This window comes from Dromaius novaehollandiae, chromosome 2 (genome assembly GCF_036370855.1).
Source record: "Dromaius novaehollandiae isolate bDroNov1 chromosome 2, bDroNov1.hap1, whole genome shotgun sequence".
Classification (NCBI taxonomy): Eukaryota; Metazoa; Chordata; class Aves; order Casuariiformes; family Dromaiidae; genus Dromaius; species Dromaius novaehollandiae.
Genome location: NC_088099.1, coordinates 142,281,037 through 142,306,866, shown reverse-complemented (window position 1 = coordinate 142,306,866; position 25,830 = coordinate 142,281,037). Strand labels below are relative to the sequence as shown.

The window sequence follows — 25,830 nt, the reverse complement described above, 5'->3', positions numbered from 1 at the left end:
TAGACTGAGGACAGAACTGAGCCTGATCCACAGCCCTGGGTCTTTGAAATCAGAAGCTAAAGGAGAGTTAATCTCCAATTCAGAATTCCTTAGCCATAGTATGTAGCATCTCTGCAATGGCCCACACCACCTATAACATTTCCAAGGAAAGCAATGGGTATGTTTTATTCCAAAAATAGATCTGAATGTTTAAATATAAACATTAAAACCATAATTGCAAGTTGGTTCTGAAAGTGGCTGTAAGAGACAGTGCATGGAGGATGTCACTGGAAAGGTATCATGGGTTCTTAGAAGACTGCGTATAGGGCTCTTACTATTTCTGTTGGTGGTGTTCTTTGTAAAGAAGCAAATCTGACTTTGATTTCTTTTAAAGTGATTCTCTGGTCTTCTTTCTTCATTGGATGGCTCTGTTGAGAACTGTTTGAAAGGACTGAAAAGTTTGATGGCTCAATCAAAGGACTGGCAGGGTTTGTGACACATTTTAACAGGAGAGGATACCTGTCCAAAAGTATCTTTTTTTCTCACTTATATATATATAAACAAATAGGCACATAAATGTAGTGTCTGCAGGAACCAATAGTTTATTTAAAGTAAAAAGTTGACAAAGGTTTGGGTAAAGCAAAATGAAAGCTTTATAGATTTTCCTTCAAGTTTTAGGAGATGTGATCTAATTTGGTTACTCAATGTATCAGAATTTATTGAAAGGCTCTGCTGTGTTTTGTGTTCTCATAACACTGTGACAATGAAATGTCTGCCGGATTTTCAACTCTTTTCATGTTTGGACGCCCTTCTCAGGTTTTTGTTCTCAGAATCATGAACAACAAGGAAATTCATTTGCCATATTGAATAAATAAACTTACTATTTTTCTACTGTCTTTCAAAAATAACCAAATAAGTAAACTGTTATATGAAACAGTTTACTGAGGCTACAAAAGCTGTAGGATATTTAAGATGCCAGCACCATGCCTCTAAATTACTCTGTGGTCATTTATTCAGATAAACTCCTGGAAGACAGACTGATTCCACCCTTCTTTTAGGATTTTAAAGCTACTAAAGTAATAGTATTTGTGTCAATACAAGTTTTTTATTATTATTATTATTACTGTTATAGACTGTTTTACTGCTGATAGATATGTAATACTGATCCAGCTTATCTAGAGTGATTGTGGCAAGGGAACACAGCACACATACACGATTCTGTGCCAATCCAGATCAGCAGCAAGTTTAAATGGATTTGATGTCTCAACCTTGACTGGTAAGGCAAATATTTTCTTGTGAAGAATAAAATAATTTATGTTGGAAGGGACACCTGTAAGTCATTTATTTCAATCCCCTCATCAAAGCAGGTCCAGTTAGACCAGGTTGCTCAGAGCCTTGTTCAGTCAAGTTTTGAGTATCTCCAAGGATAAGGATTTCACAGCCTCTCTGGGCAGTCTGTTCCAGTGCTTGACATGACGGAAAACATTTTTCCTTATATCTATTAAGAATTTCCCATGTTCCAGCTTGAGTCTGTTGTTTCTCATCTTGCTACCATGCATCTCTGAGAAGAGTCTGGCTTTGTCTTCTCTGGATTAGGTAGTTAAAGGCAGCAATAAGATCTCCTTAAGACTGAACAAACCTAGTTGTCAGGCTCTCCTTGCCCTAACCATCTTGTTGGACTCCACTGGACTACTCCAGGATGTCAAAGTTTCTCTTGTACCAGAATTTTTTCACTGGATACAGCATTCCACATGTGGTCTCACTGTTGCTGAGTAGAGGCTGAGAGATACTTCCGTTGACTTTCAGTCTAGACTTTTGCTAGTAAACTGCTCAGGAGACTGTTGCATTCTTTGCTGCAAGGACACACTGATGGCTCATGTTCAGCATGTTTCCCACAAGGAGCCCCAGGTCCTTTTCTGCAAAGCTGCTTTCCAGCTGGTCAGCCCCCAACCTGCATTTGTGCATGGGGTTATTCCTTCCCAGATGCAGGATGTTGCACTTCCCTTTGTTGAACTTCATGAAGTTCCTGTTTGGCTCCTTTCTCCAGACCATTGAGGTCCCTCAGGGCTCTACCCTCCTGTATATCAATGACTCCTTCCAGTTGATATCATTCATGAACTTACTGGGAGTGCACACCATCCCATCATTTGGGTAGCTATTGCAACACAATTTGTACATCTTACATGACTGATATGGCTCACAAACCTCTCTCTGGTGACTTCTTAGTTTGGCTGCTTGTTACTAGTATTTATGAAGTTCAAGAGCCAAAAATAGAGGTAGGTGAATAAACCAGTGTTCGGGTGACATATATGCATCTATGTCCAAAAAAAGTGGTCTTAGACTGGGTTGTAAAGTGCTCAGCCCCACTCATACCCAATTCATCAAGACTGCATGAAGGGCAGGATAAATCTGTACAAAGGCACTACACTAGGCCTTAAGCTTTTCCTTCAGCAGTGTTCTTCAGCTAACTCCCAGTCCAATCTTGGGTGCGGGTGAAGAATGTGGTACATGAGTCTGTAGCTGGATGCAGACCCACTCCCACACTTGATTGTCAGTGTAGACACAGCCCCTGATGTAGATGACCATGCTGACATACCAGATGGAGGAAAGAGTTGCTCTCTAGTGAGAAAGGCTGTGTGCTGTGAACAGAGCTGTCCTAGGGGGTGATTCTGCTAAGCAACCCAGACTAGACAAACCATATGAATTAACCAAATTCTTGGTTAATAAAGATGGTAGGTTTTAATTTATTTAAATTGCAAAGAATTTTTATGCTAAAGGACCCCCAAACTTGGGGACATCTATTTAAACATACCAGGTCCTAGAAGTCCCAAAATTACTTCTCCAATGCAGAAGCATTTCTCTTTTTTTTCACTTTCTTAACAATAATTTAATCACTAGTCATTATTTGATCCACACAGTGTCAAAATCAGTTGGAATTTCTTATCAAATAAAGCACCAGACATTTTCAGTATGCTGGAAATGTGGGCTAGATTCTGTTCTCTTATTCTTCTTGGGACATCTGTTAAAAAAAAAAGCGAAGAAGCAAAAAAGCAAACCAAAAAAACCCCTAAAACTGGCAATCAGTAAGTGCCTGGTAAGCTCATCATGAACACTGCTCATCATGTAGCAGTTTCTTGTGAGATCCAGAGTACGACTGAAATCCTTTCTCACTTGTTAGATCCCTCTTCACGAAAGTCTCAAAGGTCTGCTACAATACAAATAATAAATATTCATAATGGGATGAAGACCCTGTTTCATACAGGCTGTGAAAAGTGCTTGCTGGACTAGGGGTGTCATGAGAATTAGTAAATATCTGTAGATGATTTTGAAAATGTAAGTGCCATGTCAATGTCTGGTGCCATTCTGTCTCTCATTAAAGAATACTTAAGTACAATTCTAAAACCACATACAAAAGGCATATTTTAAATTTAGAGACCACCCTGTTCTACAGCCTACATAGTCTGAGCTTCTTTGTTGGACATTTAAGGCAGGTAGCATTCTAAGGGCCAGATTCTGACAGATTCTCTACCAAAATATTCACATAGATCACAGTAAGAACATTTGTCGGGTAAAAAGGATTAGAATTTGAAAGTTATTTGGGCACCAAGTTGCCACTAGGTTAAATGAGAAGCACCAAAATAGCTTAGATGTTCCAGACTTAAGGCATTATTCAACATAAATTTAAGTCATTGAAATCTTGGCCCAGAATTCATTTGCTGATATCTATTACTTCGTCACGAAAAAGGTGGAAAGTGGCACTTGCAAATTATATACTATTTTGGTCTTGGGCTTAAGTTACTTCCTCATTAATCTTTGTCAAGATCAGAATAATTTCAAAATTGTGGTGTGCCTGACTCACTGAGGGAGGGTGGGGGAGAAATGACTCATGCAAAAGTTTTTCAGTAGTGCCAGTCTCTGCTCTTCACCAAAACCAAGAGACACAGCAATGTGAAGATCCTTCATGTGCTTTACAGGAGGGCCCGTAAGTAACGCTTTAGGGTTAATATCAAGTAACTGTTGATAGCAATCATGGACTGATTTAGCTGTTCTAAGTTACATGATTACACTGGAAAAAAGAAATTGCTTTAAGGACTAGCTCCTTAAGAACCATAGTAAATCATGGTCATTCTGCTGAAGTTGAGTTCATTTTTCTCATCTTACTAATTGGAGGGGCTATTTCTAAAGTTCATGCAGCTATTTAGTCCTAGGCTATTCCAAAAACTATGTATAGTGATATTATATGTAAGAGAAAGGACTGGGTAACCTTTCAAGATCCCTTCCATCCCAAATCCAGGAATTTTCTATTCGCTATGGAGTTAGTTTTGTCAACAGGCAAACTATCTTTTGGGTTTCCCAAACTGTGCCTCCATTCCTACCAGTGCTTTAAGTGAAGCACATATATGTGGGTCTGCAGCATCAGAGCCTCCAAATGTAACACTGTTGATAGTGCTAGTATTGAGAAAATTTGACTTCGTGTTCCATTTTCTTTCCATAGCTGCACAATCTCTATGGTCACCCCTGATCATTTATTATGTCCTTTTCTGAGAGCCCAGCTCAGTCGAATGTTATCTGTGCTTACAACGGAGAAACATAGAGTGAAGCTCATCTTGTTTAACTTTGGATAGCTCCATCTGAGAAATCCAGACTCTTTTTATGGTCAATATAGAGAAAAAAGCTCCTGTATGATGCAAACCATCTCACTCTAAGGCAGACTTCTAAAATACATCAGGAGTATGGCTCTGGGTAGCTGCCTTTTTCTCATTGACACAAAGACAGGTAACTCAGATGTGGGCGTTAAACTGTAGACATTTGCAATTAGATGATGTGAAACCAACTCGTAGCATCCTGAAGACTCAATAATATCTTGTACTGTTTAGAATTTTCCTGAGCCATGTATTTAAAAAAAGGAAAAGGGGATCTTGATCTGTTGAGGCTTTTGTTTGGGATTTTTGGGAGGGGCTTTTGAATGAATTGGTATTTTATTTGCATTGCTGCATTGTTTGGTATTTCAGGTTCCTATTTGCACACTTTGATTATATATTTCAGTCCTCCCATGTGTTTGTTGTTTTTAATACCATTCTTCCCCAGTTAAAAACAAAATGTGTGAACGCAAGAAATGACAAGGGTCTTAGTGAAGCCCTGAGGATCATTATATTAATGTTGCTGGATTTTATATTGGTGTTTAGTTTCTCTGCTGAATGCTGTGCAATGACAAGGAAAATAATGTGGAACTTCTCTCCCACATTTTTGTCTCTTACTAAAACGTAGTTCAGTATTGTATTTTTCTGATGGCATCCGAAAAAGGGAAGTAATTCTTTTACACTTCAGTGTAACTGATCCAGGCAGGGAAAGAAGGCTGCTAAAACTGCCAAAAAAGGAAGCATTTGTTTCTGTATTTTTATTGTGTGTTTTTCCTTCTGTAATTCTTGTGCAAAATCCAAATAGGATTTATGAGGCAAAAAGCACTGTGTAGCTGAAGCTTTAGAATCAATGGGATATAAGTTTCCCATGAAACCTATTGCTCCTCTTGGTTTGTAATGAAACTTGGGCTTTGTATGCACAGCCTGTGCACTGCACGGGACATAGGCCTGCCAAAGCAGGCATGATCCTCATGAGCTCTGCTCAAATAATAGGACTACACAGTGAAAGGTTATACCAGGCTTTATATGAAGGTGTATGAATTAGGTGCTACTAATCAGTCTTAACTCAATGGGAACTGTAGGCCCCAGCGTTTGCCTGCGTTAAGTCTGTATCAGAATAAAAGACTTAAAGATGTGACTCTGTTTGTCGTGGTTTGCCAAGTCAGCTGTATCCTTACGGTCTACTTGCACTTAAAATTTACATCAACTATCTAAAATATTTAATGGAAACTAATTATTTTGAAGATTCTGTTAGTTTTTCCACAACACATTTTTATGAGATTGCTGCTCCTTCTCTGTAGTTGAGAAGAGGCAGAGAGTTCAGATGGATGACTAATTCATATGCACAAACGTAAGTCTGGTCTAAGCAATGAGGTATTTGGGTAGAGACAGTTCCAGAAGAAGGGGGCCATAATGCTTGGGAGATAACTTTGGAGGAGTGTCCATAGCAAGCAGGGGAAGAAATCCTACATGATATGAACACGTATGGTATAAAAATTGCAGAACTCTAGCAGAGGGCTTGTGGCTGAGCTGGAAAGACATTTTCCAGGGACCCTTGATGCTTTTCACTTGTCCTCTACTTACTGAAAAACTGCAGCCAGCATCTGACATATCACAAGTAGGATCTAAAAATCTCTCTAAATGTTTCCTCTTTTATCTTAAACTGCAACTAGAACAATACTTTTTACTTACATTGCATTAATCTTGGACTTTTAAGTACATCATAAGCCTTAAGAAGTATGGACCAAACGCCTTGCTGGAGAAGCCCCTTTTGAGAATTTGTTCTCATAATTAGTCCTGCCAGCAGGCAGTGTGGTAGACAAATATCACCCTTCCAGATCTGAATAAGTACTTCCTAGCGAGGGAAACAAAGGCATAGACAGGTTCTCTTTGGGCCCTACAGAAAAAAACAGGTTCAAAGGCAGAGTTAGAGCTCAAGAGTTCCCAGCTGCCCTCTGTGGCTTAGATCACTAGAAAATATGGTTGAAAGAAAGTGGCACCTAAGGGCAAAAAACTGTTTTCTAAGAATAATTCTTTCCTTATGCTACATACATAATGGTAGCAGTCCCCACACTGGCACATGTTATGGGACAGAGGAGAAAAATACTGTGCTTCAGATTACAGTTGAAAGGAATATTTGTTCCTGTCACCCTCCTGTTAGAATTCGTATCTGCAGCTTCAGGAGAGCTTTTGTGATTTATATTTTCAAGAGGAATCATTACAGAAAGCTCTCAAGGTTTACTACTTACTTTAAGGACTCTTTAGCTGAGCCAAAGATTTATTTCTAGCTCTGAGCCAGGGTGTTGTTTTCCCCTCCAAGCCTTCACAGCTGTTTAAGAGCTTGCTGATACCGGAATTTTTGGCCTCCACAACTTTTTAGGCCTACAGTTTTCATCCTTTGGGTGATTCTCCTATGCTGAATATCTGCATCTGTTGATGGTGTCTTACTGGGGAAAATGGGAGCATGGAAAGACTCATACGGATGTACATCCAGGTCAGGACTTCTGCAGTGGCTGCGCTCCAGGGAAGGGCTCAGCAGAGGATGGCAAATGCTCCCCCCGTCCGCTGCCTGAGGAGATCATACAGTCTCACCTGAGCATCTCTTGTGCAGGCTCCAAAAATCAACAGCTCCTCACGACACCTCTCCTGACTTAAAACTCTGTGTTCACACAGATTAGGGACAAACCTGCTCTGTATTTGCTGAGTAGTCCAGTGATTCCTCATGCAAGCACACAGCAACTGTATGTCTGCCCAGAAAAGGAGATTTTCTGATTATTTTCTGTTTCTACCCATGTTTTACAGATCTCCAGTCTCCAGTCCCAGAAGTAGGGCTTTTGTTCATTCAACAGCTTCATTCTTGACTCTCTCTTTCTCCAATTCCTGGAGTCAGTCAGTCTTGCATGCAAATCATGCCAAACTCTCAGGCACATACTGCAGCCTATATAGCTGTATGTTTATAAATGTTAGCAGGAATACACTATACGTGTATGTACAAACATTCAAGGCCATGTAGAAACTATGCTTGAGTACAGCAATAAAACCAATGCTGCAAAAGAAAACTCTGGGTGTGTCTTTCTCACATAGATGTTTTTGCATAATGTGGCATAAATGCTAGATTTTTTGCATTTGATTTTTCTGACTTTTAAAATGAAGAACTCTTAATCCATTGACAGTGTAGGATATTTTTCTTTAGATCAACAGTGAAGATGTGGCAGGATATACTGTTTAAAGATCTGATCTACGAAGTTCGGGATTTGGTGGCGGGGTTTGTTAGTAGTTCTTAGGTCAGGCTCTGATTGACTGAAGGATTATAAATGTCTCCTTTTTAATAATGTTTCCTAAAAATGCCTAGTTAATTTCTGGTTAGATAAGAAGAGGGGAAGGGAGACCATTTATATAAGCAGAGGCTAGCTCTGCTGACCGTAAAGCTGGAGTCCAATGTCTCCTATGCTGCCTCTCCCAGTTTTGCTTGCACCACTTACCCAAAGACATAGAGACTTCTACCAGCAGCTCCCTGAATGCTTTGCCGATGTTAATCGTCACTCCTGTGAAAGAACTGCTAGTTGCTGTTACACTCAATTTACATATGAGTTCACTGAGGTACTGGAGGGACGCAGTTTCCTAAGCCTTGCCAAGCGGTGTGACAGTGCCAGGGATTCAGCCCAACCTGAGAGCTATTGCTCACCTTTTATCTCTGCTGAAGTTATTAAGCACTGAAAACACTCAAGCATCTTTCAGGATAGCCCTCAGCCCTCGAAAGGGTCAGGCACAAGTGAGGGTAAGAAAAATAGCACCCGGAGCACAGGAGGCCGAGAAGGGTCCAGCTGGAATCAGGCGGGTGCTCTAATCACTTTCAGCTCCTATTATATGTAAAAGTGGTAATGACATACCTCATAAATAACAGCAAAGAGAGGAAGGGAAAACATTAAAGTGAATGCTAACAGAATTCATGAAGTCAAATGCCGTTAAAATATAGTATGTATATAAAATAATAGTTTAATTCCTGGCTACCTGCTGTGTTCAAGCTAAACAAAAGACAAAGTAATATCTTCAGGATGTATTTGTGAAGACAACAGTTCCCTATTATAAAATTGAAACAGTTTGTTTTATTTAATTAGGTTCTTATTTGTTTTAGTATGATGAAAGGGTAATATGCATATAAATTAGTTTTGTATCTTTGGACAAATTGCACAGTGAATATTATATTGTAAAAGAAGAAGGAAAAATATGAACACACGGTGGATACTGTTTCCCATCAAACAGGAACTGCTTTAATCTCACAAAAGTACTCTGTAATTTACAGTATAGGCATGCTGGTAAGCAGGAAAGATGGTAACAGTATGAGCAGTTAGGGTTAACTGCGTATATGGGTCAGTCTGTTGCTGTGCTATCCCAGGAGAGACCGAAGAAAGAACGATGCCTCTGAGACATACGTCCTTGCCTCTGTACTGACCTACCGCCAGCAGAGGAAGGCGCAGTGCGTTCCGCAGTCCCTGGCAGCATGCGCGTGCTGCTCCCCCTGCTCCTCCTGCCCTGGCAGCAGCTCCGGCTGCTCCCCGCAGGGCCCAGCCGCGCTTTCCCGCAGCAGGGCACTCCCCCGGGAGCTCCCGTGCTCCTCTTTCTCTTCCTGGCAAAGCTACCATCCCAGGGGAAGCACTGAGTGGTAGGCTAGGCTTACTGCCCTCGCCTTCTCTTCCCATATGCACCTGTGTGTGTGTGTGTGTGTGTGTGTACATACACACATATATATATATTTATATATTCATTTATGTACAGTTACGGATGTATACCAAATGAGAAATCAAAACATACAGAAAGTAAAATGATGCAAATATTTTGAAGGGGAAAAAAAAGGACAAAATGCATTTCAGAACCATCTCTTCAGTGTTTATAAATGTGACATTTGAGACTAAGTGACCAAGCAAACCTGTGTTTTTTCCCCCACATTCATGTGTTTTCTAAATTGGAGGAATTTCCAGTTTTCTTTTCTCTCTCAGTTCCATGGTCTATTTGAGCCTCACAAGGGGCAGTTCAGTCAGAGTAAGACTCTGATGTTTTTTGCAGTGTGAAAAAGATTTGATCAGTCAATTAAAATCATATTATTGTCAATAGCGTGACCCTGCAACTAATAGAATTTTTTTTCCTTTCTTTTTAGTTTGAGTCAACAATAATCAGAAGAAAATGCGAACATTTGTCTCAATAGCCCAGATTGCCTGGGGAATTTTTATATCAGAAAGGAAGCCTGGCTGGAAGTATCTGATGCAGCTTTTTGCAGTTTGCTCTACAGTTGGCTTCCTCTCCAGTGTTCTCGTCTTTCTTGGCATAAATTTCTCCCTAGCACACCGGCCTTTGGATGCCTTACTGATTTCCGGATTCATCTGGATCGCGCTTACTGTTGCACTCTGTTATTTCAAGCACCTGCGCTGTTTTAGCATTCTGTTCATTCTTTCCTGCGGACTGCGAGAAGGCAGAAACGCTCTTATTACTGCTGGTACAGGTGTTGTGGTAGCTGGCAACATCCAAAGTATTTTTCACAACCTGAAGATTCTGGCAGATAGTATAACCTGTCATTTAGAGGTTGAGCAATTTGCCTTCATAAAACATTACGTTGAGGCAATAAAATGGATTTACCAGAAGGCCAAGTTTTCCACTGAACTATCTAAAGACATAGTGTCATTAAGTCATGAATTCACACCATCTTACTCAATTTCAGATGACACATTGAAACAAGAGCTAAATAACACAAAACAAGAAATCCAGAAAGTTGCTAACCAGATATCTTTTATACTGACTGTACTGCCCTATATAGGACAGAGAGTATTGCCTATGATGGGGATTCTTCTAGTTTCTTTAGGTACAGGTCTCTTTATCAAAAAATTTGTGGGGTCTCACAGTGCAAAGTTTAAAAATACTTATATCACAAAACAGTTTGTTGCATTTGATGAACATCAAAGGCAGCAACAAAAACCCTGCATTCTGCCACTTAACAGAAATGAAAGAAAAGATTATGCGACAATCCCATCTTTCTGCCTCATATGGAAAGATGGAAAAAACATGCAGCATTTTCTTCTCCCTGTAATTATTCATCTTTGCATCTGGCTCCTATTTGCAGCAATAGATTACTTGCTTTATTGGTTAATTATTTCTGTGAATAAGCATCTCCAAGAACTGCCAGATCTAGAGATTGGACTCAGTCTCTTTCAGCAAGTAAGTACTTGTCAATACTTTATATTTCTTAGTTTAGTTTAGTGTAGAAGAATTTCCTTTCCTCTTCGACAGCTGCAGGAGTGTCTGCTCCTGCAGCCGTCTGTTCTTTCATGGCACTATAATTCATACATTTGTGTCAAACAGAGTCATTACCTTTATCAGATACATATGTTGGATGGAACAAGACAATTCCCTGATCTTTCCAAAAAGTGTCATCATATTTCTCAAGAGTAATAAATATGGGAAGAAGGAGTTTCATCCTCTCATTTATATATGTGGAGAAGATCAGAAGCTTAAACATGGAATCTCATGGCAACAATGTTTGTAAAGCACCATTTTTATAGTTATAATACAACTGTGAAACTAATGTAAGAGATGCCCATCTTTCTTCAGCTGAGTAAAGTGAAGAGCTCATTATTTAAAAAAACATAGCTGTATGCACACCAAATAATAGTATATTGCCAAAACCTGAAGGTTCTTCCAGTAGGAACAGCACTGGCATAGAATCATCAAATAATTTAGGTTGGAAAGGACCTCTGGAGGTTATCTAGACCAACCCCTGCACAGAACAGGGCTAATGTCAAAGTTAGATCAGGTTGCTCAGGGTCTGGTCTGGTCAAATTTTAAATACTACCAAGGCTGGAGATCCCACAGCATTGCTGGGTAATCTGTTCCAGTGCTTAGCCACCCTCATGGTGAAAAACTGCTTGTATATTGGGATTAGAACTTCAGTTTCATCTTGAGTGAAAAGACCACTTGTTTTACTTAAACAGTTTTCTCAAGCATTTCTAATAAAGGAGAGTCCTGCCTGCAATTTGGAAAAGCCCAAAGTAGGGCTCTCCAGCATGGCTAAATCCATCTATAAAAAAACCTGCAGTCTCTACAGAGAATTCACACAAAAGGGTTCCCTTTCATAAATCATGGTCTTTACCATGGTATAATCTGAGTCTTCAAAAACTGCTTGGCAACAGGTTACTTGTAGCTTATTTATGGCTTTGTTAGTAGTTCTTGCATTTGTGCCATTGTTGAAAGAAGATGTCTTAGAGAACATACTGTCATCACAAAATATTTCAAAAAGGAATTAGTACAAAAGCATGAAGATGGATACCCTGGCTTTTTTTCAGGAAAGGTAATACTACACTTAAGAAGAAACTTGTCTTTCTCAGTTACAGATCTGATTCTTAATTCATCTTTATATTTCATCTTTATACTTGATTTTTCATCTTTCTGCTTGATTTTTTTCATAATGTACAAGATTTCTTGCTTTCTTTGTTACTGTGGGCCATTTGTAATTTTAGTGTGGTTTGTTCCACCTCTAAGAGCATTATTCCCACAGTAGAAATCAGATTTCCCACTTTCAGCATACTGTACCAAGTAGACTATTATATAAAAGACAGGGGCCAGCACAACCAACAGCAAGGTTGTTCTGGCTCCTATGCAAGCATAGGGTGTTTTGTATTGTTCCCCATATGTTAAGTATCCTTGGAGCATATCCACTTGGCTACACTTCCCCAAACAACCCTGCTGCTAAGATGTGTACTTTGTGAACCCCAAACATGCTTAGTCAGGAGCTATATGCTGAGCTCACCTGCTCAGCCAAGATCACTGAATTTCTGGACAGGAGCAGCAGCAGAACATTAGACATTTAACATTTCCTAGTGAAAATGTAGGCCACTGTGGTCATAGTCTGCTAGTCACTCAGGCACCTTACTCAGGCCTTGTAACATCCAAAGATGAAGACACCTGGGTCTGGCAAGGTGATTTAGAAGGACAACAGCAGGCGGTGGGGCTCCCTCTATGGTCATAGGAGAGAGCAAGGCACGTAAAGGTCTTTGGGGAATCATTGAGAGCTAAACCAGGGCTCTCCTTTCTCTTTCTTGACTTTACTGAAAATTTCAATACCTCTACAAGAACACTGTCCCTGAGCTATTAGGACATTGTTGAAGCAATTGTCTCATTGAACGGGCAGGTTTTCAGGCCCATGCAGAGTGCAAGCATCCCCTCAGGATATGAAAAGACCAGCCCTCTCTTGAGTGTAGCAAAGGATGTGAGTGGAAGTACAATTCTTGCATAAATACCTTGAGTAACCAAGAGCCCTGGCTCTGAGCTTCACTGTCTGGAGAGGTTACTGCTCCCTGTAGGTGAATTATTCTCCTCTCCTCATCTTCCAGCTAGGCCATGCTGAAGCCAGGAGTGCAAGAGTAAAGAATCTGGAAGGAAGAGTGTAAAGACAATATAGCCTAATGATAGGATATCCCCTTGGGAATGAGGCCTCCCAACTTCTAGCCCCTAGTCCAAGGACGATTTCTGAATTATCATTTAGGTGAAAATCCATAAGCAGCTGCTGGAGCAGGGGGCAAGGGAGACATCCCTATGCACATTTGATGCCAGCTTCACCATTGCTGTGTGATGCTGCACAGGCACAGGAAAGCTGTGCAATTTGATAGCTTGCAGGAACAGGCTTAAAACATTTCCCCAAAGCATATAACCCTTTGATACTTTCAAGATAAAAGCATTTCAAGGGGATGTTTGACTATTAGTGCAATGTGATACAAGCTCTTTCCTCTGTCAGTGCTTCCTTACTCAATGTTTTCTATTACTTCTTCTTAGAGCTGATCATACTGAGGATTCATTCCCTTTTCTCACCATCCCCCCAAAGCTCATTTTGACAAAAGAGACTTCAGAGAGTAAGATTCTTAAGGTGAGCAATACAGTAAGTGTTTTGCTCAAAATTACAAGTAAACAGAACAAGACATACAATCTTTGACAAAGAGATTTCCATTCTGACTTCTGCCTGTGGCATATTGTCCCTCTGAGCTGATCTCCTCAGCCAGACCACACTTCCAATGACACACTGTTAGGCTGTTGCAGGTTTAGCTTAGACAGTCCTGTGGCAGCCTGGTGGTCCCGGTGTGTCATGGGAAGTTCATCTGCTTGGGACTGAGCCATGAGGGAAAAGGAAGCCTTAGGGCACAGCGTGCTTGAGACATGGGGGCACCTCAGGCAAGTGCAACCTTGTACTGAAATGAGTTAAAATGAAAAGTCAGGCCACAAGTCAAATTCTATTATTCCTCAGATGATGATATTTTTGCATGATATATCAAAATATCAAACATTTCCATAGGATAAAAATTAAATTATTGACCAGTTCTTTCTTAACAAATGGAGAAATTCAGGATCTGTATGGTAGACATAAGCCAAAAGTTACCAATTCATGTCAATGGAAAACTCATTTTCACCTAAAGGATGCGGGCTGCCAAGTGCAGACTATTACCCAAACTTTCTTTAAAAAAGCTGTTGAAACTGCTGTACCTGTGTGATTTGTGCATGTGTAGCAAGCCAGAATCATCCTGGAGAGGTCAGATTCCTGTGCAAAAGCAGACAGGCTGTCATCATCTGTTCAATATAATGTGAGATATGTTGCAGTGGCAGATTGCCACACATGCTAAAGGGGGCTTTACTCCTCACGTTTGCTCTTACTCCAGAGTGCCTGCCTTCCCACATCTTGGGCATCTCATAAAAACCTTCCTGCTGAACAGCAGCTGTGCTCTAGCATCACCAAAACATCCATGGGACCACGAACGGTCCTGATCCCCAGGGACACAGTCCTCAAGAGATGACAAGTCCAAGAGAACTGGTTGATTTTCAAGGACCACTTCCTCTAAGCTCAAGAATGGTCCATCTCAACAAACAGGAAATCAAGCAAGAGCAACAGGCACCCGGGATCTCTACTCAGCCCTGGTGAGACACGTCTGCAGTGCTGGGTCCAGTACTGGGTTCCCCAGCACAAGAGAGACATGGACATGCTGGAGCAATTCCGACAAAGGGCCACAAAGATCATTAAGGGACAGAAGCATCTGTCTTATGAGGAAAGGCTGACAGAGCTGGGACTGTTCAGCCTGGGGAAGAGGAGGCTTGGGAGATCTTATCAATGCATGTAAATTTCTCAAGGCAGGAAGTGAAGGAGATGGAGCCAAGCTCTTCTCAGTGGTGCCTAGTGACAGGAAAAGAGGGAAAGGGCACAAACTGAAATACAAGAAATTCCACCTAAACATTAGAAAAAAACTTTTCTACTGTGAGCGTGCTTAAACACTGGAACAGTTTTCCCAGAGAGGTTGTGGAGTCTCTGACCTTGGAGATATTCAAAAGCTGACTGGACACGATCCTGAACAACCTGCTCAACCCACTCCCTGCTGTTTGAGCTGGGGGGGGAGGTTGGACTAGATAATCTCCAGAGGTCCCTTCCAACCTCAACCATCCTCTGTGTGATTCAGTATGCCATTTTGCATGTGTTCCTGCCCTTCTCACCTTGAGGACAGCCCCTCATGATCTGCATGGGGTGAAAGCCAAGTCAGTGCAAGGAAGGAGCTTAGTCTCACCATTCACTAATCTGAGCTTGACCCTGCCTGTCTGATTCATGGCCTCCACACTTTAGATTTGTTCTGTTTATGTGCAGTATTCAATCCTTTGGAGAGCTGATAGACTCTCTCCCAAAAGAGAAAATTTGGCAAGTATCAGATTGCTTCTAGTTCCCCACTGAAGGCTAATCACATAAAAATGTAAAATTTAATCTTAATGGTTTTGTCATAACAAACCTCAGGGTTGCTGATCTCAGAGAAAGCGACTGAAAGCAGAACACACTCAGCAACCTCCTGAGGTGTTTATTCTTGGCATGAACAGTTAAGGTCTGCATGCATTTTTGTATCTGTGTTTCATAGAGTTCCTAATGCAAGTTTTCCTTGTTTCTATATCAGTTCAGTATATAGTAACAACAGACTGAGGTAGATTGGAACAGGATAATGTTAAGAAAAGGGATAACAGGAAATGTTAAGAAAAGGGAGAACAGGCTGAAAATGAATGGCTTATTTTGGGCACCTGACTTATCTAATGAGTGCTTAACAGAAGTACCTGATCTCTGTAGCGTGGTTGAAGAGCCACAGAGAAGAGCCATATATCCCCTGGACAAGAGGGGATGAGAAGAAAAGAAAAGAGAGCTGGATGATTCAGTGTTCCTACATGCTGAGCAGAAAGTTTCTTGCCAGTAGGAAATACTGTCCCCAGCAGCATATCTCATTTAGTTCCTGTCATTCAGCATCTCCGTCCACAAACAGTGCAAGACATCAGCTCTTCTGAGATCAGGCACCTTTTAGAGGAGGAGAGGTGACTTTGTTTTGCGCAATAACCTTGTGGTCAGAGCACTGGCCTAGGTGGAAGTGTGGAAGCACTGTTGAGTACGTACTGAGCTACAAATTAAGGGACTGACACATTCTGCTCCATGGTTTTATTCCGAAGGGAGGACCCTCTAACAGAAGATATGGGCAGATTCAGGGGAGTGGGAGTCTATGACACCACCACAGCCAGATTAGCTAAGTGTTTGTGTGTCAGAGCCACCAAGCAGCTAAGTTTCTAACAGTCTAAGCTGTGGGACAGTCTCCCTATAGAAATGGTGAAAACGCAATCTGACACATTTTAAAGACAGTTAATAAATATATTGTTGTGAGTAGTCCTTTGTAGGATGGACAAAATGTAGATGGACTAGATGATTTATAGTCCTTTGTAAAACTGAATATCAAATGGGAAAAATAGTTAAAAAGGGGGCAATCAGTACTACAATCAACTCTCTCTTTCCCCTTTTCTTGTGCAGAGAAATGAGAACAACTTTATCATTGGTAATAGAGCACTTACTGTAAAGAATGACCTTTTCAAGATCTCTCTGTTTAAGCATGACTGCATCCCTAAGCCAGAACTCTATCTGTCCGCGACATGGATCCCACTTGGAATTATCGTCGTCTTCTTAACAGTTTTGGGATTATTCTCTGGTGTCCTCACCCAACTTAAAATACTTGTGTCAGCTTCATTTTATCCTGACACTGAGATGAAACGGATATATTATCTGCATGCAAAATTACTCAGGAAAAGAGCAAAGCTACAACAGAAAACTGTGAAGAAGATTGCATTTGCTAGAACGGTAAGCCATCAGCAGTACGGAAAAACAAATCTCCTTCTCTCAGGGTAGTAGCCACATTCAGACTCAGAAAATATTTAAACATTTTTTAAGTTCAATTATGTGTTAGTAAACTTTCCCAAATGGGGAATACTTAAATGCTTTCCTGAAGTGGGCCTGGAGTGAGTTGCCTGTTGTAACCATGTTGCTCTGCCCCTCAACACACATGCATCTCACAGAACATGAGTACAGCCAAATGACCCAAATGACTACATGCTGGCAAGAAAATACTCCTCAGACCTGCAGGTCTCCAGAGGAGAAGCTTGGTTTTCATGAATGTATAAAAAGAACTTCCAGCACGAAAAGTATTCTTGCAATCTAGACAGCAAATGTTAGGTATTTCTGAGCAGTCTCTTAATGTTAAGAGAGCTATTCAATTGCTGTTTAGCAAAATGGAAGATCATATATTTCTGCTTTAAAAGCATAGTCGGAGGGCAAATAGCATTAGGTAACAGAACTTTTTGGTAACACTTGCCATAAATCTGTGTATATATATATATATATATATGGTATGTATATGTACTAATGGAAATATAAACACGGTAAAATGGTAAATCTGAACAGATAACTACAGACACATACATGAGTTTTTATAAAAAGTAGCTTTCAATCCTGACTATGTGGGATGTTAGTGTCTGGGTGGTCTGTAACTCAGTAACGCTATGATCTTAGCATCATCTTTCTGTCTTTTTAGGTTAACTTTTGGTTTCCAATACTCAAGGCAAGAGTGGCAGTGAGGAAGAAAGAGAGGAGTGTGCTAAATGACAACACAGCGTGAAAGAGACCAAGTGAATCTTTGGATAAGGTTGAGATTCTCTGGCTCCACAAGGCCCTATGTATTTCATCCATCTTTCTAGAAAGTATTTTCTGATGGTATTTCAATTTTAAAATGTAAAAGTAGGATCAAAGGCTAATGGTCTGCAGTATTTTGGAAAAGCTGGTATTTATCAGGAAGCAGCAGGAGATAGCATGCTCTTCACCAGAGAGGAGAACCTGTTGCACTAATATTCATTTATGTTTTAAGCTGGGGTCCGCATTGTTTTGCACTTTAAATGGTCATGGATGGTCTGTTCTTTTGCATGGAAGGAATCAAACAGCTTGGAGCCTTTTTGACTACTGCACCAACCTCTTTCAGTTGAGCTAACAGAGGACATAATGGTAGCAGCAGGTATATCTTCTTTGTGCTTGTCAGGAATGAAGATAGAAGACACAGCAGAGGTAGTCCACTGGCTTTTGGGCAGGTCAAAAACCTGACCTAGTGGGCTTAGGTGTTTCTAGACATTTCTATTAGGCTTGACCCTCAACTGCCCCAAACTCTTTAGTTTGTTTCTTTCCCATCCTTGGCTTCTTACACCCGCTCCTGCCTCTGTAGCTGTCTCTTCCCTATGGTAAGGGTGTTGTGAGTCTTCTCTCCAGACCTCTATGCTCTCTCAGTCTTCTAGCCCAGCTGAACTCTCCATCTCTCTCACCTTAGCTCCCTCACTTACTTTCTCTGATTTGTCTCTCAGAACTTTCTAATCCTAGTCTCCCATCCTGGCACCCTCACTCAGTTTCAATCTCCCACTTACACGTCTGTAGACCATATTATTAGTGCAGCTTGTCCCATAACTTCGATGGTCATGAGAGAGGTAAAGTAGCAAGCAAAAAAGAGGGAGTGCTCACGAGAGCTAGAATACAATGGAATAAAGTGCTGTGGGTGCAAAGGACCTGATTTTGAAGCATAGGGGCTCACAGGCAGAGATGAACAACGCTTCGGATCTTTTCACCTGAGGGAGTTTGCAGACATGGCAAAAATTGGCTTAATTACAGTGCTAAAGCTACCAGTAACTTAAATGATACAGAATTAAGCCAATGCTGAGTGCTTCACCTATCGAACTAACATCAGGGATGTGACCTTCATATGACACAATAAACAGATGCTAAAAGCATAAAGACATAGGAATGGTTTGACTGAAGTGGCATTAGAGGTTTAATGTATAGCTAAAAATGAAACCCACAACATCCAGTGTGCTCTTGGTTTTCAGTCACAGCCAACTTCCTTCTCTAGCCTGCATAAAAATAGCAACTCTACTCTGGTCCTTTATAATATGTACATGTCCCAGGTCAGCCATTAACAGGAGCCTCTGTTATCTGAATGAGTAGAGACTTATTTAAAACTTTCTAGTAGCAAGTGTCAAAAGTTATTTTCCACCTGAAACACACAAGCTGCAACTGCTGCAGGGAGATATGACCTTCCTGCAGAATGTCTTAATTTATGTGGGATATCAGTGCTATGCTGTCCGGTTCCTTCTCTTTTCCTAATCCCCTCTCCAAAGCAAACACGATGAGTTAATATAAATATGCAGCACAAAGACATATAGATAATTAAATCTCATCAGAATTAGTAATCTCTAGCTATTCAAGAAAAAAAAATTGATGTTCAACTCTTTGCTGAACTTTGTAGGGCATGGCTAGAGGCCACACTTCAGATTTTTCACCCCTTTAAAGACGTTGCTAAGAGCCATCAAGATACTGGATCTCTTTTTGCTTTAGACAAGCAGAGGTCTAAGCAGCAAGCCTTTTTTTTTTCATTTGGGCCCCAGCTCTGCCCTCTCCCTCCACAAAGCCTTGCTCCTCCATAGACATGGGTGTTACAGGTCATTGGTGTGCTGCTTCCTCTGCTCTGGGAACTGGGGTGCTAGATGAGCACCATACATTACTGAGGGTTGTGCTGAATGAAGGCACTTTCCGAGTGGCCCAGTCATGACCTCTTTTGCTAATGTGGGGTAGCTCTGGATAGCAGCAGAACATTTTCATTCCAGGTACTGCTGTCAAGGAATGGACCAGTAACAAAAATCATCATGGCGAAAGGGAGAAAAGTTAAGCATGTCAGGAGGGTGAGGAGTGCTCTGAATTTGCTTGCACAATGCAGATTAGCTGTCTAGGTATATTGACAAAAGGACGTGTTCCTTTGTCCTGTTATCACCGCAGACAGAAGAGGAAAGTTAAATGTCGAGTAAGAGCTGAGCATTTTTGGTTGAGTCCCGAAAAATTCAGTGCTGGTATGAGTCAGACGTGCTTCCTTGAGTCCTGAAGGACAGGGTGGTGCCTTGATCTTTCATTGATGAGAAGGTGGTGGCAAGTTTGACTAGCACCAGTATCACAAGGGTGAGATTTTTGTTTCATTTGGCGGCAAGGGTGCAAAATTTGTCTCGGAGTTTTTTGCTTTTCCTGTTGTATTACTGTCTAGCCACCCAGCATACCTTTTTCTCTTTTGCTCTGCAAGCAGTAAGAGAAAGCTTTGTAGCACACTGGAATAGTTCCTCTGAAACTCAGAAGGGGATAAATGGTTGGACTAGATACCTAAAGTAAGACTGTTAGGATTTCGAGTTTGTGAATACACTGTCAGGACTATACCATGCCTGCACTTCATATTTATTTGAGACACTTTAGCATAGTGGGCCTGACTGATTACAAAAAAGAGCCTATTAGTAGTCCATGGTAGGGTGGTGGAGACCGGGGGTTACAGAACAGTGTCATACCCGAATGCTGTGTACCAAACTGTGTATTGCGTAGCTTGCTTACTCATATGGGCAAGATCCATGGCAACGATAAAAGACTTTTCCAGGTCCCTTCTGACCTCAACTACTCTGTGATTCTGTGGCTGTGCAGAAAGCATTGCAGAAAACACGTTAGAAATATAGGGCAGAAGCTTGGGTTATTTTGTGCTGTGCTTGTGCCAGCATGAGGGTGCCATCTTGCAAATGTTGTTGCTGTTACACTTGTATTGGACATGCACACTTGAGTGGACTAATGGACAATTTGCTTATGTGACTATACCTGTGCATAGCCCTGTGTTGAAAATGAGCTGAATGGTAGGCAAAGGAGATGACTCTGCTCTTCCCTACTTCCCTAAATCTGCGTTACCTGGGAAAATGGCACATTTGGCACATTCTTTTTGAATTCTAAAATAAAGTCACCTTCGTGGCCTCAGAGACACTGGGATTCATCTCGGTTATAGGACAGTTCTTACCCTGATCTACAGGGTTCTTACCCTGATCTACTGATCTAGTTTTAGTTCTTTGCCTCAGTTGCCCTTGGGTGGAGAAGAAAGGAGAAGAAATACCTGCTAATGGAAATACCCATTAATACCCTGAAATCTTCTTTATAGTTGTACAGATGAAAAAAGGATGGCCTGTCTTTCTCCCAGCATTGCACAGAGACATAACTCTCAGTCTCCACAGACCTTACTAGGTTTCCGTTTCTTCCTATTTGTTTCTGTCCTGCAAGCAGGGGAAGTTTGGGGGTTTCTTTCATTATCTTCAGCTGTCTGCTCTGCCTGCTGCCCAGCGATTCCCTTTGTCCTGTCTGTTTACCATCCCTTCAATCATGTGGTTACATCATTGCTTTTTCTTCTTATTTATTAAAAATAAATCGGTCTGCAAGTTCCAATAAAAAAACAGTATTTTCCACAATTTCTGTTCCTCTTCTTGCCTACCTTCTCCTCACATTTCCTATGTTTTATTTTGGCTCTTTCCCCTGCTCTTCCTCATTTAGAGTCTTCTTTCCTCTTTTGATATATTTTCTTCTGCTCTTATAGAACATTTTCCCACATAGATAAAAGCATGTATTTTTTCTTTCTGGAAGCATAAGTGAACTACCAGCACATTTGAAATTAAGGGTTTTATTTATTCATTTATTGGCTTAATTGGAATTTTTAGCACCTCTCCCCTTTACTGGACTTTGTCTCTAACTGCTTCTCTAGAGCTTGCCAGAAGAAATTCATGTATCACCAGCAGTCAGAACAAGAGTCTGAGGAGAAGTTTGGATTTGGCCTTTGACTCATTTATCCCTTTCCTTCTCTGAACTCACAGCAGAGCTCAACTTCCTTTTTAAACGTCCTTCAACAGTGTAGAAGTTGTTTCACTGACTGTGAAAAATCCCCCAATTGGATCAAATCTGGTTTGCAAAATTAATGAAAGGTTGACCTGATTGCCTTGTGACAATAATTCAGAGAGACATGCTAGCACTCCTGACCCTCCTGATGTATGATACAACCGAGGCTGTTTACCATCAGCAACTGTTTATAGAACTCGCCGAGTTACTACCCCACGCTCCAAACCTGGGCTCGCTCCATGGCGAAGCTAAAGGCTTTTTTTTTTTGCCCTGTGCTAGTTTTGCTATAGCATTTTTCATGGGCAGCTGAGTATGCTAAATCAGAGGACACTGGGTTTACAACTGCTTTTACCCCAATCCCTGCTCTGTCAATATTGTGGCTCTGACTCACTTTGTTTTCAGCACAGTCTGAATCACCCAGAGGTGCTTGCAAATAAAGAAGAAAAAAAAAAAAAAGAATGGACAAGTTCCTCTGGTTCTGTTTTATGCTGCAAAAGTGGAAAATAAGGATTAACTGAACTCTATTTCCTGCTGATGAAATACAGTCCAAAAGTAAGGCTGTTATTGTGAACTTCATGAGCACAGGCCTCAAAACATGTGAACATGCTTCATGGGTGTTGCTGTGCATGACAGTACCTTGTTTCTCAGGCTATTCTTGATACATAATACCAGTCCTGCCCTCCAGTGGCCCAGGAAAGCTATGTACACCAGTATTGCTGTCTATAGAGATCCCCTAGTACTCTGGCTGGTAGAGCAAACCACTGCAGGTGGAGGTGGTTGCACCACAGCAGTAAGCTCTTTACAAGCAGTGAATGATAGCTAACAGAAAACCAGACAATAAACATGTGCTGGCCATGCCAGAATTTCTCTGGCAAATTATGGGGATGAAAACAATGTTATATAACTAGAAAATAATGTATCAGGATCGGCTGTCCCTAGTTCTTTCTCTGCTCCTGGCCCTGGATTCCACCTCACCGGAGGGTGCAGGGCACTAGAGACCCCAGCTTTCTGACTGGCTAGGGAGAGTGAGATAAACATGGCTAGCAGAGGCTTTGCCTTACTGTTATGATGCATTCGAATCTTCACCTTCCCATAAAAGAACAGAAAGGAAACCAGCAGTATCCCAATGAGAAGTGCGAAGAAGGGAGAAGTTGCTCTGTGTTTTAACCATGACAAAATAAGTTATCTGCTCACTTTGGCTGAATGACCAAAGCACTGAAAATCAAAAACAAAATCAAAGATTTCTCTCAGTAAAGGCTGCAGCAGCCTGAGGAATGTGGTTCAATGAGCCAGGCTACAAACATCTGTGGGAAAGTAATTTTTTTCCTGCTTCCCTGTGAAAGGACCAAGGAAACTGTGTGGCTGCACAAGTCATCTCTAGGCCAACTTTGCAATCCACTGTGTTGCAGCTGTTGTCTTAGAATAACAATTATAACACAGCTCCAGCAACAAGTCTGTAATAAGCAAGCAATAGCTAAGATCAGGTTGCAGGATGAATTCAGAAGTCTAGCCAGGGACTAGAGACTGAGGCAGGAGTAAGAGGTGGTCCAATGCTCCTTCCAGTGCTCCAGTTCAGGACTTGTGCTGACATAGATGCATTTTATAATCACATTTCATTCCACATCAACTATATGCCTATTAGAAAAGCCTTCCTACTATATTTGGTTCGGCTGTCACTCACTACTGGTGTTTTGGAATAGGGACCTGGACAGTTCCAAAATTATACCCCTACGAAGATCCTACCACTAAGTGTGCTCTGCTTAACTGGGGAAAGAACAAAGACTGCACAGATTTGGAGCCTGACAGCCTCAACTGCCAGACTCCAGTAGGCTCCAGTGCCTGAAAAACAGAGCTGAAATACTTAATGTCACACAGTTTCCCAAGGGCTATCAGCTGGCACCTTGCAGCAACTGATAAAGGCAGGATTTGTGTTCTGTGTGCCATGAGAAAATAAATACTCATGAATATCATAAATCTGACAGGTTTCAATGATTTTTGCACTAAAGGTTGCAAAAATACAATGGACACTTTGGTGTAAATCCCAGTGCAGAATATGCAGATGAATTTTTCCATGACTTCTGCAAACTAGTTATAAGAGTCATTGCAATTAAAAGTATAAATCTGTTGTGAACAAAACCCAAAGGATTCCCTTTATGAGTGGTATAAGCCATGATATAGAGCAGAATATACCAATAGAGGAATCAGGAGCTCTTTGCTAATGGTATATGGAGAAGCTTCCTTATTTCTACTCTAAAAAAACTGTGTAGGATGCCTAAAAAGATGATATATTTTTCCACAGATAATATACTTTCATGGTTTAGGGAACTCGATTTACATAACTGGTGTTTATGTAAGTCATAAAACTACTTGCTGTTATCACACTGTGAAAACATCTGTTTTTAGAAAAATCACTATCTTTGCTCCTTTGGGCTTTAATGATCTGCATGACTGTTCTCTGTCATGTTATGAAGAAAAGTTTCCTTTGCTATTTAGAGACATCAGACCTACTGATCAGCTAGGAGTTTGTTTCTCATACAAGCTCATACCTCATTGCATGCCTATATGCATATAGCAGGAACTACAAATCTACCTTCCATTGTCAAATTAAAAACAACAGTAATTATCATATTCTTTCTGTGTCTGTCTTAAAATACAGTGGGCATGTGTGTCTTTCTGTGTCTGTTTGGCCCATGGGTTGCACAGAAGGACAGATTATACTGCTGCTACTTATAGGATCAATAAACGCCCTGTATAGGTGTGGCAGTTTTTTTTTTTTTTTTTTTTGATATTTTGTCATTTTTCTTTCAAATATTGCCTAGTGACAGTTGCTTAAAAAGAAAGGCTATTGCATGTGAAAATGAAATTTTAAAAAACATTCTAGGTTTCCACGGCAAAACCTGTCTAGGCATGGTAATGTCATCACACTTCAAAGAATATTCTTACCCCTCAAAGAGGAAACAGGATAAATCTGGCAAATGAGAAAAATCCTATCTTACAAAAGCAAAGTATTATTTACATGGGGGAAAACCTCACATTTTCAGTCAAAAAAGGTTTTTGAAATTGTGGTATTATTCTCTGCCCTTGGTGACCTATAGGCTACGCATGTATGTCCCTCTATAAAGCCAGAACACAATGCAGAACGGTATTATAAGTGAGTTCATCAGCATGGTAACTATAGGTTAGCCTAGGGAAAATAAAATAGTCACTTGACCAGATCAATAAACACCTGGCTATGCAAATGGAACAGTTCGAACGTATGAACTCCTTCAAAGATAAGGACAGAGCAATGTAGCAGCGCCTTTTCAACCAGTGACAGTTGCCCTGAATCAGGATCTTGCTGTACCTGATGTCTCCATCCAGGAAGGGAAAAAACCAAAAATCAAACTCAGCTATCTGTTGTCAGAATTCTCTGAATCCCTGAATGTAACAGAAATCTTTGTAACACATGAAATTAGTGACCTAACAGAGGAAGAATATAGAATATGTTTAACCCTTGCTGAAAACTCATTGCTTTTACTTTATAGATTAGCTGATATCTTCTAAAGAAAAATATGAAGAAATACAATCTCCAGACGTACCTACTTCTAAGAACCTACATATCTGCTGCTACATTATAATTATAATTATTATTTTACTATTACTCCATTTGCTTAAAATCATTTTTCGGTTCTAATAACGAATTCCTTTTAAACAGAAATTTCTATGACAACTTTCAAGCAGGAAGGCCTGTATAATGTTTATTGGTTATTGTTGTCACATGTTGGTGCTTGAAAAGTTGATTATGGATCGACTAGTCGTTGGAACCAGCATGCATGGCTTCACTGGGGAGAGCGAGGTTACTTTTATCTACAGAGAAGAGAAAGACAATACGACATAATCTTTCAAAAGAAAATCTCTGCTTTCCAATTTGTAACCCAGAGAGGTAATAACAGGGGAAGAGTGCTAAGAGCTAGAAAAAACTATTATTGCTCCCTCACTCTATTGCGGCTTTAGCCTTTAGTCCTCTCTATTACAAAAGCTTTCTCCCTTATGACAGAGGAAAACAAATAGCATGCTGCATTCTGTTGCTGCTACTGATGCTCTGGATGAGGTTCACTGTGAGGGAGCTTTCAAAGAAGAATACAA

The 25,830-nt window shown here is 40.7% G+C and overlaps 2 protein-coding genes across 6 annotated transcripts in view; one reads left to right on the top strand and one right to left on the bottom strand.

The window, feature by feature from the left end:
• Positions 1-25,830, bottom strand: part of DPYS (dihydropyrimidinase) — a 68,153-nt gene that overhangs the window by 12,843 nt on the left and 29,480 nt on the right. For 3 of the 5 annotated variants that reach the window (XR_010387984.1, XR_010387986.1, XR_010387987.1), the window contains one exon: positions 12,905-25,551. The exons of 1 other annotated variant lie outside the window; for it this stretch is intronic. The gene's annotated coding sequence lies outside the window, so the exon portion shown is untranslated. The remainder of the gene's footprint in view (positions 1-12,904; positions 25,552-25,830) is intronic. One more of the 5 variants, XR_010387985.1, reaches the window with a different exon arrangement.
• On the top strand, positions 3,900-17,627 carry DCSTAMP (dendrocyte expressed seven transmembrane protein). Its single transcript, XM_026119604.2, has 4 exons — positions 3,900-3,961; positions 9,775-10,826; positions 16,471-16,794; positions 17,525-17,627. Exons 2-4 carry the CDS (start codon positions 9,801-9,803, stop codon positions 17,606-17,608), a joined length of 1,434 nt encoding a protein of 477 aa, XP_025975389.2. The 5' UTR covers positions 3,900-3,961; positions 9,775-9,800; the 3' UTR covers positions 17,609-17,627.